The sequence below is a fragment of the Neolamprologus brichardi genome, chromosome 4 (assembly GCF_056152115.1).
Source record: "Neolamprologus brichardi isolate AB-2024 chromosome 4, ASM5615211v1, whole genome shotgun sequence".
Taxonomy (NCBI): Eukaryota; Metazoa; Chordata; class Actinopteri; order Cichliformes; family Cichlidae; genus Neolamprologus; species Neolamprologus brichardi.
Genome location: NC_142107.1, coordinates 8,810,834 through 8,827,702, shown reverse-complemented (window position 1 = coordinate 8,827,702; position 16,869 = coordinate 8,810,834). Strand labels below are relative to the sequence as shown.

Sequence of the window (16,869 nt, the reverse complement as noted above, 5' to 3'; positions counted from 1 at the left end):
CGTGTGTGTCAGAACAATGAGGCGACTGCTGAATGTTACAGGTGTTACAGGAGTGAAACATCTGTTGTTGTCAGGCCTGCAGGTATCAGGCTGTTGTTCTCCTGCATCTCATAGTGGACAGAAATTATTTTTTGGAGTGGCACAAATAATTTGTGTGGCATCAGATCTGATGCAGAACAGCTGATTGTTCTGTAAATAGTTTGAAATGTTTGTTTAAAAAAACGCCTTGGCTGCATTTTTAGGTAAACAGCTGCAAAAAACTTTGTTTGCATAACTCAGTTACTCTTTTTTTTTTTTAAAGAAGTATATCATTAATTGCCCAACATTGGTCATTATATCCTGTATTTTGCAGACAGAGAGTTACAGGACTCTCTCCCAGACCACAGACTCAGACTCATAATACAAGTCAGAGCTTTATAAATATATATAAAAAAGAAGTTGTGTTTTCAAAACTGGAGTTCAAGTTATTTTTACTTCCAATAGTGTTAACATACTGCACAGGTCATGAACAATATATTTTTTAAATTTCCATTGTAAGTGGGCTGAAGCAGTTAATTAAAAGTAGTCTAACATAAATGCTGTAATTTGATTATTTTAATAAACCATGTAACTTGGATGCTGGCGTGACCACATTGCACACGTCTGCTGTTGCTCACAGTGGTCCAAGGGACCGCTCAGGGAGTTTGTGTGTTCGCTTGGACACATGAAAAATTAGAGGGAACATTGCTGCTAACTGGAGCATATTTAACGCTAAAGTTGTTTGAACTACAGATGTCATCATATTGGGGCCTTCAGCCTGTTTTTGCTTTCTGAACCATGACAAATGGAGCTAAATATGCATTAGAAGTTCATATTTGCAATGCTCTCATGGTTGATGATTCTCACTTGTAGAGTAACCAGGAATGGGGAAGTGTTAAAGATCATCTTCTTGAGCATAAGTCATATTCAAACGAATAAAACCCACATCTGTGTATTCAAATGTCCACTGAGTTGTGGCTCGGTGAAAGAGACCGACTCTGGCGATCCTTACATGATCCTCCCTGCTTTGCATTCAGGCAGCTGAGGTGCAGACTCATGCTATCTCGTGCTTGATCAGATGGGAGTCGAAAGTCGTGGCGGCCCAGGAAAGCTGCGGTGGAGCACTTCCTGCGACCATCTGAAGACCATTTGCATGACTCAGCAATAAAGGCGGTAATTCAGCAGAATTCTACCATGTCCAGTCAATACAAGTCTGCCTTGATTTAATTACACTTTTATTTTAATTGGAGATTGACAGTAACAACACTGTTTTTCTTTGAGACAAAATTTAATTGAAGGAAATTTCACTGCAGCTTTGATGCTGGATGGAGACAGCAACGCATTTTAAAACTCTGACTTGGACTGTGGGAATCAAGTCTTTACAATACACACACACACACACACACACACACACCATAGGGGGTATGCTGAAAATAGAGGGTGATAAACTGGGAAGGTGAAAACTAGTGAGTGAGTGACAATGGAAAGTTTTCATACCGCTGTAGCTATAATGGAGCAGACTAACAGCACTAATGTTTCTATTGTTGTCCTCCTCTGTTTCATATTGTGCTGAGTGAGCATGCCGTCAGCCTGACCAAAAAGAGCCAAGAGTTGCAGTGATGGGCAGGCTGAACCAGCAAATAGCCAGAAACAACTGGTCAGTGCAGCACCGCCTCAGGTAGCACGTACAGATTTTAACTGGCTTCTGACTTTGTGTGGTGTGGATTATGCTAGATTTTATATACATATGGATGAGATCAGCTGGGGATGAACAAAATCTCTTTCAGCAACTATTAAGTAGCCAGAAGGGGCAAGACAGTCAATATATTAATTCAGCATTCCTACAGAACAGACTGTAAAGTATTCCCAACACCAAAAGTCAAAACAGTTATTTTAGCAGCTGATTTCTGTACTTAAAAAAACCCCAAACAAACATTTATTATAGCTCTATTATGTAGGAAATGTAGGAGACGCGGACATGAATACACAGAGGGTTAACGAGGGAAGTGGGAGCACACGGGGAACACAGGTGACACTGATAATCATAACGAGACACGGCAGGAGTAACACAACACTGACGGGAGACTATCAAAGTAAAACAGGAAGCACACAGAGACGCAGACCAGATTGGAAGAGAACACAGACATAGCGGGCTGGGAAAACATGGAATAAAACACAAGGAGGATAAACGAGGCATGGGGACTGGCAGATACACAGAGGGGGCACACAGGGGGTAAAGTCACAAGGGGAAATCAAATAAGCAACATCTTAACAGAACAACCTAGGGACCCTAAAACTGACATCAAACAACAACAATACAAGACACACAAAAAAACAGGTAGAAGTCCCGGGACCATGACATGCAGGTGGTTACATATGGTTACAATGATTCAAATGCAGTAAGTGATAGGTTTGTAGCTTAAACCTATTCGCTGGAACGTTGAAGACAATATAATTACACAGCAAAGCAAGACACGAGTAGGCAAAGTTCTTCATGTTTCTCGTGCACGGGAGAGAACCGGACAAACGCCGTTCCTTCGCTTGACCCCAGTTGCTCTCGTCCGCTCCCCCGTAACACTGCTCTTTTATTGAGGTTACATGAATATACATAGGTTCATTAACATACGACGTCTACATACAAACAAAGAGTACCATAAAACAATAAAACAAGGTATGACCTCTTCCCATGCTCCCAGGATGTAGGTGTGGATTCCAGAACACTCTGGAATGCACACCAAGCCTTTGCAGCCTGCTAAAGATCACACATCCTATCACTACACAATTAATTATACACCTCTAAGCATATATGGTTAAATATTTCTAAGCATAAATGACAATCAACAATACAAAACCTAACAGTAAGTATGCACGCTTCTCATATCAATATAGTCCATAACTTGATTACTGTCTGTAGCCCACATGATTACACACTTTAGTTACATAAAACATGTGAGTTTAGATTTTATCTACTGTATAGCCTGTATAGTAAATTAATATGTAGCCCAATAAGTATAAAATCCAGAAAGCTACACAATATGGGGCGGTTCATTTACAAACACAGATCTAACTTGAGTTTCACACAGTTTTTATTGGAAAACAATCAAATTGTTAAATGCTTAAAGTACACAAAATGTCAGAAATCTGCACCGTCATGAACAGAAATTTAAACCTAATTTTTCGTGATTTGTTGATTAACCCTCCGAGGTCTAAATCCCACGTTGTGCACATCAACATCACAGATTTGTACAAATAAAGTTTATAACAAAGACATGTTAAATATTAAGCACTGGAAACAGCTTGTTGTTGTTGTTTGGAACATGTTGTTTTGTTGCCATAGCGATGCCTCCAGGGAAACATTGGGGAGCAGAGCAAGAATGAGACCATATTAGTGGATATATGCTTTGATAACTTTGCCTAACAATCATAAAGAAATGTTTTATATTTTGTGCATGAATCCTGCATGAAGGTCAAGATGAATCTCTTAGAGTAGGACTTTACAGGAACTATTAGAATAAATAAAAATAATAACACATTGACTGCTTTAGTCTTTTAGATTCACTTCTGTTTTGTTTTTGTCTCCATTTAAAAGATATCAAAATCTGAGCAAACAACTTGATGTATTTGTATTTGTGTTGAGGTGTGGACGAGGAAAACGGACATTTACTCAGGCAATGTCTAAAGTGTGCGCCGCTGTTGACGTCACGCTGAGGCCACGTTAGTGTTTACATGAGATCAATTTCTACAATGGCAGATGTAGACAACATACTGTGTCTGTTAATCTTAGTATCTGCAGTTTTTACACACTTACATATACACACACAGTTACTGTGCCTTCATTTAGAAGCACAGAGGCATCAGAGTGAGCGTCAGACGTGGATTCTACATTCAACACAGATGCTCTCCCAACACAAATCCTGACGTCGGTTTGGAATAAATGTCATTTTAAAAAATGACATTTATGTATGCTGAATGCATTTTGTCAATTCCAAAGTTGTGAGTCTGTTCCAGCCAAAAAGCTGTCTTTAGTTATTAACATTTGAAACGATAAAGGCACGTGAAAGTAACACAAAATTAGCTGCTTTTCCAGAAAAAGACAAAAACTTTTCAGAAGTACTTAAGGTTTTGTGAGGTTTTCCCACCCAGGCTTCTAGACTTCTGATTGGCCAACATTTCTACACGGTTAAGATTTGGTGTGTTCTTGACAGCGTTTCACTTTGTTTTTAGCGTTTAGATGTGGAAGGAGATATTTTTTCAAAACTGCACATGTGGACTGGATTTTTTTTTTAAACGAAAAAGGAAAACGTCCGTTTTCAAACATAGCCGTGTACGTTCGGACGCAGCCTAAAGTCATCACAAAAAAAGCAAATTCTCTGAACATTCTGAGTTGAGGTTTAGTGATCATTGTTGTTTTGTGTTCCTTGTAGTCAAAATGAATGTAACTGGAGATGGACCACAAAATAACCAAAACGGTAAGCACATGTACTCAGTCTTGAAATTGATGAAAAACAGATTTTCAGCAGATAGTTATGGATGCTAATTAAAAGATTTAATGATCTTGAAGGCCAACAGGTTAACCCACAAAGGTTTGCAAATGGAGATCAGCAACCTGCTAATGAACCAGTTAATGGAGGCTTCGTGAACAATCTTTATCTTGCTCTCCGTGATATTTGTTGGTTTCTGGATGAGCTAATAGCTTCAGTACTGGAACAATATGACGATTGCCTTTACAATGACGATGACAATGACAATGACAATGACAACCTTCAAAATATTAATGTGAGGGACAATAATGCCAATGCTGACAACAATGAACAGCACGAGGATCATAATGCTGTGGTTGTTGTTGGCATTGAAAATGAGGATTCTGATGAGGCATTTGAAGACTGTGTGGATGTTCACCAGTACATCCCAGAAGAGGACCCTCAGCCAGGTGTTTCCAGGAGAAGGTCTAGAGAGATGGATGAAGAACATGTGGAACCAAACAAAAGAATCAGATGGAGCGAGGAGTTTTCTGATGATGAGTCTGACTTCTTCTCTGCTTCTGACACTGATAGCGTGGGCTGTCCTCATGTTGGTAATATTGCCGATGAGGACACCAATCAGCAGGTAACAGAAGAAGAACCGCAGCCTGGTGGATCCACGAAAAGGTCCAGAGAGGAAGATGTTGACAAAGAAGGGCGTAATAGCAAAAAATCCAGGCTTGCACACTCTGATTCGGGGACCAGCTCAACTGTGTACAACCACTCTGAGAGCAGCAGTGATAAACTTTTTGAAGATGCACACGAAGAGCTTGACCACCATGAAACTGGAGGCTCGAGGAAGTGTTCCCGAGAGGATTTTGAGGAAGAAGAGGAATACTTGCCTGTGTGCAAATTTCGGAGGTGTTCAATTGAGTCAAGCAGCAGCAGTGATGAAGACCAAGACTATTTCGACGGGTTTTTTCAGTATCCTTTTAGTAGGCTGATGGCCTACTCAGGTGACCCTGAATCCGCCATGCTGCAATAAGCTGGGCATACACTGTGCTGCAGTTTTTTTTAGTCGCGTTATTCAGCTTATCAGGAGCGTTATTCAGCTCCTGATCCTGATCACGCCGCACCACCGTTCTACTCCGTCTTTTCACTCTCATTTCTGCGTTTGCGCGTGCGCAGTGTGAGACTCTGCAGTGACACCCTCAGGACAACCAACAGGATTTCAAACAGGTTTGATTTTCTTACGAGCAAACGATTGATGATCGGGAGCTGGTTGTGAGGTGTTAATCGCTTCTCGTTACCCCATGTAGACGATGCACGACACACGATCAAGGCCAAACTCGGGGCGATCCCCAAAATGGTCACACGACTGAAAAACCGGCTCAAAATGGGCCAAAAATGGCACAGTGTATGCCCAGCATTAGGCTGCCAGGGGATTCCCATGATGCACTGGGTGTTTCTTCTTCACCCACTATGTTTAATAGACCTCTCTGCACTGAATGGTACTTGTTATTAACCTCTGTCTCTCTTCCACAGCATGTCTTTATCCTGTTTTCCTTGCCCCTCCCCAACCGGTCGCAGCAGATGGCCGCCCCTCCCTGAGCCTGGTTCTGCTGGAGGTTTCTTCCTGTTGGGGTTTTCTTTGTAAGTATACCTTACAATATAAAGCGCCTTGATGTCATTTGGCGCTCTTTAAATAAAATTTAATTGAAAATTGAATAGATGTCACTGTGATGATTTCTTCCCTCCATAGAAAGCTTAGACCCAAATGCAGATTCAATGCACATGGTTAAACTACTATTCCACCATCAGGCTGGGGTCTTTCTGTGTGGAGTTTGCATGTTCTCCCCGTGTTTGCATGGGTTCCCTCCGGGTACTCCGGCTTCCTCCCACCGTCCAAAGACATGCAGCTTGTGGGGATAGGTTAATTGGATAATCCAAATTGCCACTAGGTGTGAATGTGCGAGTGAATGTGAGTGCGAATGGTTGTCTGCAGGCACGTGCAGAGGGGGGGCTAGAGGGGCTTGAGCACCCGCCCCTTTCCTGATGGGTGCCCAAAGTGCCCTTTTGTTGGGGCAACTTTAAAAAATATATATATATATTTATTTTTTTTATGTGTGTGTGCGTGCGAAGTCCTGTCTGTGCCCCTCAACAATAATATTTAACTATTAATCACAGTTTTGCTAAATAAAAGGATCTGGCTTGCATCAGTCACATGATCACATTTAACCAATGATCGCCCTTGATGGCAGAACGCGCTGGTTACGAGCCGGGAACGAGCTCACAAAGAGCACGCGCATTTTTAGCGGTCGGAGTTTAGCTGTAGGAGAAACACAAATTAACTCAGAGACACAGACTGATGCGACAAAACCAGTAAGCAGGTGTACAGCGTACACTGTAGTGTATAGCACACAGGAGTATTAGCTTATTACGTACACGTTGGTAAGTTGTCTTGTTGCAACTGACGAACTGAAACAAACGAGCGTGATGTGTGTGCAACAGCGTGACAAACATTACCTGTCCTTTTATTAACTGCACAAGTAGTGCTGGTCATAGCTGCTGGCTACCTGTGTAAGGCTGTCATGGGTCTGTAGCTCTGTCACCGTTTTAGGGAACATATTTAGTTTTAAAGTAAGTTACAGAGCTTTTCCTGCCTTTCTGGAGGGATTATATTTCACTAAAAAACAATCTAATATGCATGTCCACATAATTATGCATTATTATAATTATAATATATTAAAAAACACACACTGTATTTTAAAGAACATACATTAAGAAGCAGATTATATTAGATTTATATTTTAAATAAGACAAATTTTTGGTTTTTACAGCAGTAAAATTATTACAGCAGTAAAACAAATGGAATCATCATAAATACATTATTTCATATTTATTACTTCCCCCTCTTCATTGCTTTATTATTGTAGCTCTAGTAATAAATAATAATGTAAGGATTCTGGATCAGCACCGTGATGCCCATTGTATATACAGTATTCTGAAGAAGGTCTAAAACGTCACTGTGTGTGCGTGCATGTGTGTGCGTGCATGTGTGTGTTTTATTTAGATGGATTTAAAAAAATATATTACTCCTGATATAACATTGTCCAGACATGGCTGGTAAAGACATGAGGAGGAAACAGTAGGAGCTGTGTGAGGCTACTAAAGGCAGGGCTATAACATTTTTCTGTCATCATTAAGTGCAAGAGTTGTTAGGTGTGGATAATTAAATTATAGTTTATTGCAATAGCAAGTTGTGCCTTGTTCTCAGATAGACAGCAAGTGTAGAGTGATGGAAGGAAGAAGAGAAGCAAAGAGTGATTCACAGGCAGAGCCTAAATTATTTCTCACAGTTTTTTGTTGCCTTATGGTTCCAAGCGCTGTCACCAATCTTTGCATTTTATTATTATCTCATGATACTTGTTTAATCAGCTACCATCTCTCCTATGGACTTTTTAATGTCTACAGTCTCAGATCAGCACAGCCCTGCCCTCCAGCACTATCAGCAGCAACCCCTCTACAGCAACATTGTACCCATCAGGTAAAACATCGGCTACGTTTGCTTTGCCTTGTTGCCCATATTAGATTCTTGATGAATGTGTGTTGTTGTTATTCAGCCTGGTTCAATGTGCCCCTTTTTAACTTTGAGCACCCGCCCCTTTAAACCTCTCTGCACGGCCCTGGTTGTCTGTCCCTGTGTGTTGGCCCTGCGACAGACTTGCGACCTGTCCAGGGTGTACCCCGCCTCTTGCCCTATGACAGCTGGGATAGGCTCCAGTGCCCCCCGCGACCCTGAAAAGGATAAGCGGAAGCGAATGGATGGATGGATGGTTAAACTATTTATGAGACTTTGTTTAAAGAGAGAGAATGGAGAACGTGGCTCAAGCTAGGAGTGTCAGCAGAGAGCAGGAACCAGAGGAAAAGCTATCGAGAGACTGAACACCTGGCTCCTGATGGGAACAATCCAACGGGAATTCTGCAACAGAGGGAGAAGAAGTTGCTGGACGGGTAAGGGAGTTTGAGGGTAGGATGAGTAGGTTGGTAGAGGAGACCTAAACACAGGGAAAACAAGGTTAAACACAGGGAAGGAGCAAGCCAGAACTGGAGCAGAGGTGAAGCCTAGTTACCACTAGAGATGGCAGAACAAACTGGCGAGGAGTAGCAGGCAGCGCTGGTTTAAGAAGCCCTCCTGCTGATTGTTTGCAGATGAGGCCCAGGTGAGATGCTGGAAACTCCACCTCTGAAGTGTGGACACATGCATCTGGTTTTGCTTCCCCTGTTTCGTTAGGCTTGATTTGCCCCAGCTGTGTTTCCCTCCTGTTACCCATTCCCTGATTGCTCCCTCTGTGTATTTAAGCCCTGTATTTCTCTGTGTCCGTGTCGCAATCTACCGTTTTCTATGCTGTGTGTTCTGTCTGCTTGCCTGAGTTTATGTGGAGTCTCAGTTTTGTTACCTTTTTTGAGTTCAGCATTAAAGCTGTTTTGAGTTTACATTGTGCCTCCGAGCGTCTGCACTTTGGGTCCACCATTCCTACCTGCACACAGCCTTCACATAACTGGGAGAGAGTCCTGTAACTCTGTCTGCAAAATACAGTATATAATGACCAATGTTGGGCAATTAATGATATAGTTACTTCTTAAAAAAGAAGTAACTGAGTTATGCAAACAACAAAGTTTTTTGCAGCTGTTTACCTAAAAATGCAGCCAAGGTGTTTTTTTAAACAAACATTTCAAACTATTTACAGAACAATCAGCTGTTCTGCCTCAAATCTGATGCCACACAAATTATTTGTGCCACTCCAAAAAATAATTTCTGTCCACTATGAGATGAAGGAGAACAACAGCCTGATACCTGCAGGCCTGACAACAGCAGATGTTTCACTGCTGTAACACCTGTAACATTCAGCAGTCGCCTCATTGTTCTGACACACACAATGGTTGTACACGTTGTCATTAACGTGGCTTCACTCGTCATCAGCCACGCCGCTTTGCTAGCTACAACACCGGTGTCGACACATAAGGACGCTGTCATAGCCTGTCAACCACGTTGATTAGCTGCGTGTATACGAATGTGAATCGCATCAATGACTGGACTATGAGATAAGGTGGCATCGTTCTAATCCCATAGTTTACTGACTCACACTGCAAAACAGAATTGTTAAAGTATTTATTTTAATTTCAAATCAGGTTAGATTTTTTTGTGCGCAACACAGATTTTCTGTGCGCAAAGACCGTGCCAGCAGTGTGCAACTGCGCACGCGCGCAGCTTAGAGGGAACATTGGTCCGGGTTTTCCTACAGAGGACCCATATCTGTGACGTCATCCCCAAGCTGCGGCTTTGTGAGTTGTTGTTCTGCACTCACAGACGGGACAGACAGCGCACAGCAGTGCGCCTGGTGATGTTTAAAAGATGCCAAAGCGCAACTGCAGCTTTTCAGACAAACTGCAAAAGAAATTTCCCTCATTCCCGGTACTGGTAATTTTTCTCATACAGTTGAGGCCTTATCTCTGTACAATTATTTAATTTCAGAGGTTTTCAAGTTATTTTTTTTCGTCCTTGTTGATTTGTAAAAGCCTATATGACATTTTTGTTTCACCATTCATTAACCGCACAGAGAAGGCATCGCTTAAATATGTTAAATTTTTCTTTAAGCAAACTGTATTATTAAAGTACTTCATGACTGGGCCAAGTGTCTTCTTTTTTGGAAATCAAAATATGGTCACCCTAGTATAATATGAAAGCAGTATAGTTTTCTTACACAATTACATGTCTGTTCAAAGGTTGATAGATACAAGAGCAAAACACAAAAACTGAAAGCCAAGTCTACAAAGCAAACACAGAAACTTTGTCATTCAAGCAAAAAAAAAAAAAAAGACCAGAAGAGTTTCTAGTCTAAGGGTAAATGCTTTAGCCAAGGAAATGAGAATCAGCATGCAAAGAATTACTCTGACATCCCTGTTCAGACCCAAAAGTCATTTTAACACAACAATAAACAAGGTTCAGCAGGTCTTCAGTTTGTTGACGTAGTCCTCTCCAAAGTCGATCATCTGCTTCAGAGCAGCCAGTATCAGTGTGTTGACGTCATCATCTGTTTGGATCTCAGAGTGGTAGTTCTTGACAGGAAAGATGCAGTACAGTGGAATACCTGATGTCGCACTCACTATCTCCATCTAAATTTCAACAGTTTAACCTTTGTTAGCATTTATTTCACTTAATTACTTAAATATTCCAGCTAAATACTGAAAATTTAAAACGTTTTAAAAAATTTACCACTAGAAAAGTACCTGTTCCTTCAACCAGGTGCTCTTATACACATTTCGTATATTTTTTTTGACTTCTGGACAGGCTTCATCAATTTTGGTGAGAATTGCCATTTGGGGAATTCCTGTCAATACACAGAATATTGAAGAATATCAGAGTTGGTGATGTTTGTCAGCTTATTTAATTCAATTTGGATTTATCCTATAACCAAGCTTGGCTCTTACCCATGTCCCTGGCTGCAAGTCTGACAGTCCTCATCTGTTTTATTATATCATCACTCATGAGTTTTATTTTGTTGGCATCGATCACAGACACTAAAACATGAACTTTGTCATTTAGAGTGGGCTCCTTGTTGTACCATTGATCATGTATGGATAACGAAGATTGAGGATTGAACTGGAAAACAATGAAGTTAATTAAACTAAACAAGTATACGCAAATGTTTCACACACACACATACACACATATGTATGTATATACATATGTGTATATGTATATGTGTATATATATATATATATATATATATACATATACATATACATATACACATGTTTTTGGAAATCTAACTTTTAAATACACTGTATGTGTTATTTAAAGGCATAATTAAATTGTGTCATTGGATACACCATCAAATAGTGTCTGCAAAAATGCCTTAAACTTCATGATACCGTGTAACCATCCTTCACGTGCCCATTCATTGCCAGTATGATGTCTTCCACCATAGCTCCTGTGTCCTTCTCAAGGCCCATGATGTCAGTGAAGGCAAAAGGATAAAAAGTTCCTGGTCCTCCTTTTTGGATTTTGAAAGTTTCATACTGTAAAACAGACGATTTTAACTATTCTGATAACAGGGTTACCTAATCACTGAAGACTACAAAGCTGGTTTCTGGTTTAGTATAAGGCTGATATCTGTGAGAACAACTATGGAGAAAAGTAAAGTGAAACTAAACTTCAGACAGAAATTCAAGAAGCAAAAAAAAGATCTGTCATGCTATAGCAGACCACATCCTAAGACCTCTAAGTGCTAATCTTTACTGTGCTCTAGTGGAAAAACAAGTGAGCTTGATTCTACGTGCAGCTTTATAGCCGTTTAGTTTCAGTTCCCTGGTTTTATTACAAATTGCATGACTTTTGTTTAATAAATTGCACAAAATACATGAGCTTGACTAAACCATACTAGAATTAAAACATACTTTTTTAGTGAAGCTCTTTCCAGAAATTCCATCTGCCAAAGCATTTGCGGCCATTCTGCCTTGTAAAAGAGTGTCAACTGAGTTGATGAAGCTGGACTTGCCAGCACCAACGGGTCCATGAAGAAGAATTCTGAGGTGCTGGAGCTCAGAGTTATAAGGCTGGTAATTATTTATGCTCTGGAGATCATTGGTTTTGCCACTGTTCAAAGAAGAATATTTATGAAGTTAAAGTCAAGAAAGTGAAACTGATAGTGGTGCAGATACAGTGGTGAGACTATGGAGAATATTGCAAACACCAACAAGAACAGAAAATTAAGCTGACAGCAACCGATTTTTGCAAGTAAATGATTTAAGACGTTTACGTGGCAACAAAAGCACATTAAGAGTCAAATACTCACGTCCACTGCATTTTCCTCCATTCTTCACTTAAAGCTGAAAACATGCACAGAATTGACAAAAAAACTGAAAATACATTTTAAAGAAAGCAATGACTGATAATACGTAATTCTTTCTGATCTGTTTGACTTTATTGTGTTATGTGTTATCTTACTCGTTGGAGTGTTTACAGGTTGAGACTTTTGTCCTCCCATTGCTGTAAAACATTATAGCACAATAATACATCCATACAAATGCATTGAAACATTTAGAACATAACACTCTTTGCCCAAAATCATTTGTGTTGTATTGTACTGTGTTGTGCTGCTCTACTCCCATGTTCTGGACCAGAAAACAGGGTTTGATCTTTCGTTTCACTCTATAATACTGAAGTTATTTTTGTACGAAGGTTTGAACTTTGAGAGTGTTTAAACAAGAGAGAAACGTGAAAATGTTGATGCCTGTCTGAGAAAAGTGTATAAAGCATGTAGTGAGAGATTTTACAGCCTTAAAACATATAATACAATAATTGTAAAAAATAAAGTTCGCCTCTTCGCGGATTTCACCTATCGTGGGTTATTATTAGAATGTAACACCCGCGATAAATGAGGGAACACTGTAATTTCATAAAATCATTACTCACCTACAAAGAAAGTCTAATATTATCTTCTTTTGTCTTTAAAATTTCACTGGAAAATAGAAAATAGAAATAAAAGGTTGAGAGAGAAAGAAAGGAAGCATTTTTAGGTAGCACCACTAAATGTAACTAAATAACAATAATAAATTACACTGTTGTGAAAAAATTACAAATGTATACGACAGAGGTGCTCATCACTGTTATATGTTCAAGTGCATAGTGTGGAGCATGTCATAAGGCCTTGAGGCAATCAGATGTAACACACAATATTTATGAATTTTTAAATTTGTAAATTGGTCAGATTTGACCTGAACATGACAGAATATTTGGTATACATATTCAGTAATGCACATACATTATTACATATATATTCTTACAATTCTCATATTCCTATTCTTATATTTTGCCTTGTTTTTGTGTTTTTTGTATTTTGCACACCTCTGTTGCTGTTGAAAAAGGAAACATTTTTAGGTAGCATCACCAATTGTAACTGAATAACAATAATAAATTACATTGTTATGAAAAAAAAAATACAAATGTATAAAAAGAAATAGAAAGACTAGAAAGAAAACGTAACTTCATTAAAATGCAAAGAATAATGTAATAGTTATTCTGAAAGTCATTACCTTCTCCTGTGTGGCTCTGGACAGTTTGACTGCAGTGGGGGCAGACAGAGCTCATTTATACTGTTCTTGCTACTTTCACCTTTCGTATCATAGTTTTACTTTTACTTTCTTTTTCTTTTTATTCATGTTGGATCAGTTTACTGAATACCACATTACTTGACTTCACATCACTGGAACTTTCACTATTTTTCACTTGAGATAAGATGAGATAAGATGACATGAGATGAGATGAGATTAGATTAGATTAGATAAGACTTTATTGATTCCACAACGCTGAAATTGCATTACCCCAGCTCCGGTACAGATGGCAGATGATAAATACAAAAATACAAATAAAATACAAACAAATACAAAATAAGTAAGATAATAAACTATATACAACGGTAGCATACACAGAATGTGATTATTGATAGAGGGTTGTGGAAATATGCAAGACATAAATAAAAGTATTCTACCGCTGCTATTACTATGTAAGTAATAGATGTCTACAAATATCTATAAGTATAGACATGTGCATGCACACACACATCCATACTAAACTGTAAAATACTGTAAAACTACTACTGTAAAATATTATTACTCAAGTAAAAGTGAAAAGTAGTCATCAAAAAAGTTACTCAAGTAAGAGTAAAAAAGTAGTTGCTGAAAAGACTACTCAAGTAGTGAGTAACTGGTTGTAATGTCCAATTTATTTTTTTTAAATAAATGCTATCAGACAAACAAAAATAAAAAAATATACAAATTTTAGTATTTTCAAATAGAATATGTGTAAAAACATCAACAAAATAAGGCACAACAATTCTAATTTCAGTTTTTCACAACATAAAGCCTTTTTAACCAATATCTACAGTAAATAATATAAATGTAAACAGTGCAAACCATTTCCAGTTACAAGATATGCTGTAAACGTTATATTCATTTTTGCTCCAAATGGCACAGCAGCCTCAGAAAAAACATTAGAACGAGGCAATTTCAACATATGTAAAGACAAGTCAGCTCAGTTTACCATAAATTGTATGGGTGTGCGTCTATTTCTGCATATTTAGCAAAAATGTGTCATTTCTTCACTCAGTGAAGTGATGGTTAAGCTTCAGCAGCAGTTTGCTCTCAAGGTTCTTTCTGTGAAGCTGTAACTGTTTACTGTTTAACTGTTTGTGCAAAACACATTGCTAGTATTAACTGAACTCCCAAAACAGAGCTACCTAGATCACTTAAATTACACAATTGAAAGCATATGTTTATTGTTTGTGTATTTATACACAACCACTCATATATATTCAAATAATAAAAAAAAAAAGTTCATTTACCTGTTACTACCACACACCAAATCCAGTCCTTGGTACTGCCTGGCTTGTTCAGCCACTAGGTAACAAAAGCTCAACACTGCCCATAGCATCCTGGAGCACTTCCGTTGTGTTTTGGAGTTTGTACATGTTTTGGAGGTTTCACTTGCTTCTGTATTTGTACGTGCTTCGGGGTTTGTACGTGTTTTGGAGTTTTTACGTGCTTTGTCTCTAGCGGCCACCGTAAATATACTTTTATTTATTCACTCCACATAAAATGTAATAAATAAATCATATAATACAAAAAACAACTATTCACATTTCAACTTTTAACTATTTAAATTTTCAGCTTTTTCCTTTTAAACAAATGTAAAGTGAAACAACACAAAACACTGCAAACCACAACAGATTAAATATAAATTAAAATATGAAAACAAAAAGAAGATGCACATTTTCTGTCATATGGGCCTGCAGGAATAAACTTTCTGAATCCTTTATCATCTGCAACTGATAATAGTTGTGGATCATTACTATACCTTTCTAATGTGATGTTGTTGTCCCTGGCTCTCTTTCTCTCTCTTTCCCTCTGCTCTGTTCCTTTGTTACTGCAAGTGTAACTACCGCCCCTCCCCCCCGCTGCTCAGCGCAAGTACAAGGCTCATGTGCGGAGTGAAGCCGAAAAAAGTGTCAGAGAGAGGGTGAGAGAATGAAAGAAAAAAAACATGGCTCCCAATAAGGAACCGGCTCGCGTCGTTCACTTCAAAGAGTCGGCTCTAAGAGCCGATTCGTTCGCGACTGACACATCACTAATTGATAACTTTTTCATTAAGTTAAGACCTGATTTGTTTGAAATTCATAGCCAGTGCTCTGACACAGATCCATCAACCTCCGAACGCTGAAAGAGCACAAAGTATCCAGAAAACACATTATATGCTGCGATAAATGCACTGCTCTAGTGTTGCCTCTCAGTGCCTTTCAGCGGCACGCAGCAGCAAACAGGTTGTCAGAGGCCAAGATGATGATTAAGTTTAACATTGTCTACAATATTGCCAAAGAGTGCCACTTTAAGCACTTTAAGCCCACGTCTTCAGTAACTTATCTTTCTTGTAGAACTGTTCTTTAAATACAGAACTTTGTGTTGATAAGATTGTTAGTTAATCGTTTACAAATAAATATTGTCTGTATGGACAGCAATTAAAAAAAAAAGTGAACATGTAAAACTTTTGTGCTGGTGCAGCTAAGAAAAAAAGCGCACCAGTGTAACCCTGGCAAAAAGTTAGTCTAGAGCCCTGGCATTTGTAACCCTTTTCTGGAAAATTTCTCTCATAGTCCTTTGCATGGTATGTCACTCATCTTTTATGTTTATGTAGAAAGGTATATAGGCAGACCTATGTTTTTTGTTTTACTAATGCACATCTGGGGAATTACCCAGAATCTTATAATATATTTATTTACTTTTCACTATCTAAAAAGTTGCACACAAATCACTTTACACATTTTTTAAACCTCAGGTTTTTTAATCATATTATTTAGAAATCTTTCGAGGCGATTTTTTCTCCTTAAAACTGCCAACAATTTTACGCCGGTAGCATGATGTGACGTCATCACGTGATATGTCTGGTCAACAACTCAGCTGTTGGATAGTTGCTTCACGTACTATGAGAATTGTTGGAATTACAAGTTGTATTGGACGAAATAAAATGCCTGGATTTGTTTGTCTCCTTCCATGTTTAAGATAAACGTGTCATTATCGTGCAGTGTAACAATACGTATACATTTCTAAATTCAATCAGCTACAGGAAAAAACATTTTGTTGTTTACATTTAATGTGAAAAAATACAGTGCTGTGTGCCTATACAATATTGTTTGTGCTATATTTTCAAAAGGTAAACAGTATCTTTCGCTACTTCTGGGTCTTCAAGGGCTGGAAACTGATCCTTGTGGTTTTGTTCTCATGGTGATTGAGGAATTTGGGAGCTTCGGGGGAGCATTTGAACGCAGCACGGGAC

At 38.8% G+C, this 16,869-nt stretch overlaps 2 protein-coding genes across 2 annotated transcripts; one reads left to right on the top strand and one right to left on the bottom strand.

Moving 5' to 3' along the window:
- Nucleotides 1-4,447: 4,447 nt before the first annotated feature.
- LOC148102941 (uncharacterized) lies at nt 4,448-5,523 on the top strand. Its single transcript, XM_087840418.1, has 2 exons — nt 4,448-4,487; nt 4,580-5,523. Exons 1-2 carry the CDS (start codon nt 4,448-4,450, stop codon nt 5,521-5,523), a joined length of 984 nt encoding a protein of 327 aa, XP_087696544.1.
- A 4,961-nt stretch (nt 5,524-10,484) lies between these two features.
- On the bottom strand, nt 10,485-12,529 carry LOC118454214 (interferon-induced protein 44-like). Its single transcript, XM_087839755.1, has 7 exons — nt 12,490-12,529; nt 12,338-12,371; nt 11,940-12,138; nt 11,415-11,561; nt 10,971-11,142; nt 10,770-10,870; nt 10,485-10,655 (listed from the first exon to the last, which is right to left on the bottom strand). Exons 1-7 carry the CDS (start codon nt 12,527-12,529, stop codon nt 10,485-10,487), a joined length of 864 nt encoding a protein of 287 aa, XP_087695881.1.
- Between the last annotated feature and the right edge of the window lie 4,340 nt (nt 12,530-16,869).

What these genes read in the sequence shown, in the direction of transcription:
- LOC148102941 (XM_087840418.1), top strand. Translation starts at nt 4,448, where the DNA reads ATGAATGTAACTGGAGATGGACCACAAAATAACCAAAACG. An exon ending in ACCACAAAATAACCAAAACG is followed by an intron (nt 4,488 to 4,579) that starts GTAAGCACATGT and finishes ATGATCTTGAAG; the next exon opens with GCCAACAGGTTAACCCACAA.
- LOC118454214 (XM_087839755.1), bottom strand. Translation starts at nt 12,529, where the DNA reads ATGGGAGGACAAAAGTCTCAACCTGTAAACACTCCAACGA. An exon ending in GAAAGAGCTTCACTAAAAAA is followed by an intron (nt 11,562 to 11,939) that starts GTATGTTTTAAT and finishes TCTGTTTTACAG; the next exon opens with TATGAAACTTTCAAAATCCA. An exon ending in GCACCTGGTTGAAGGAACAG is followed by an intron (nt 10,656 to 10,769) that starts GTACTTTTCTAG and finishes GTTGAAATTTAG; the next exon opens with ATGGAGATAGTGAGTGCGAC.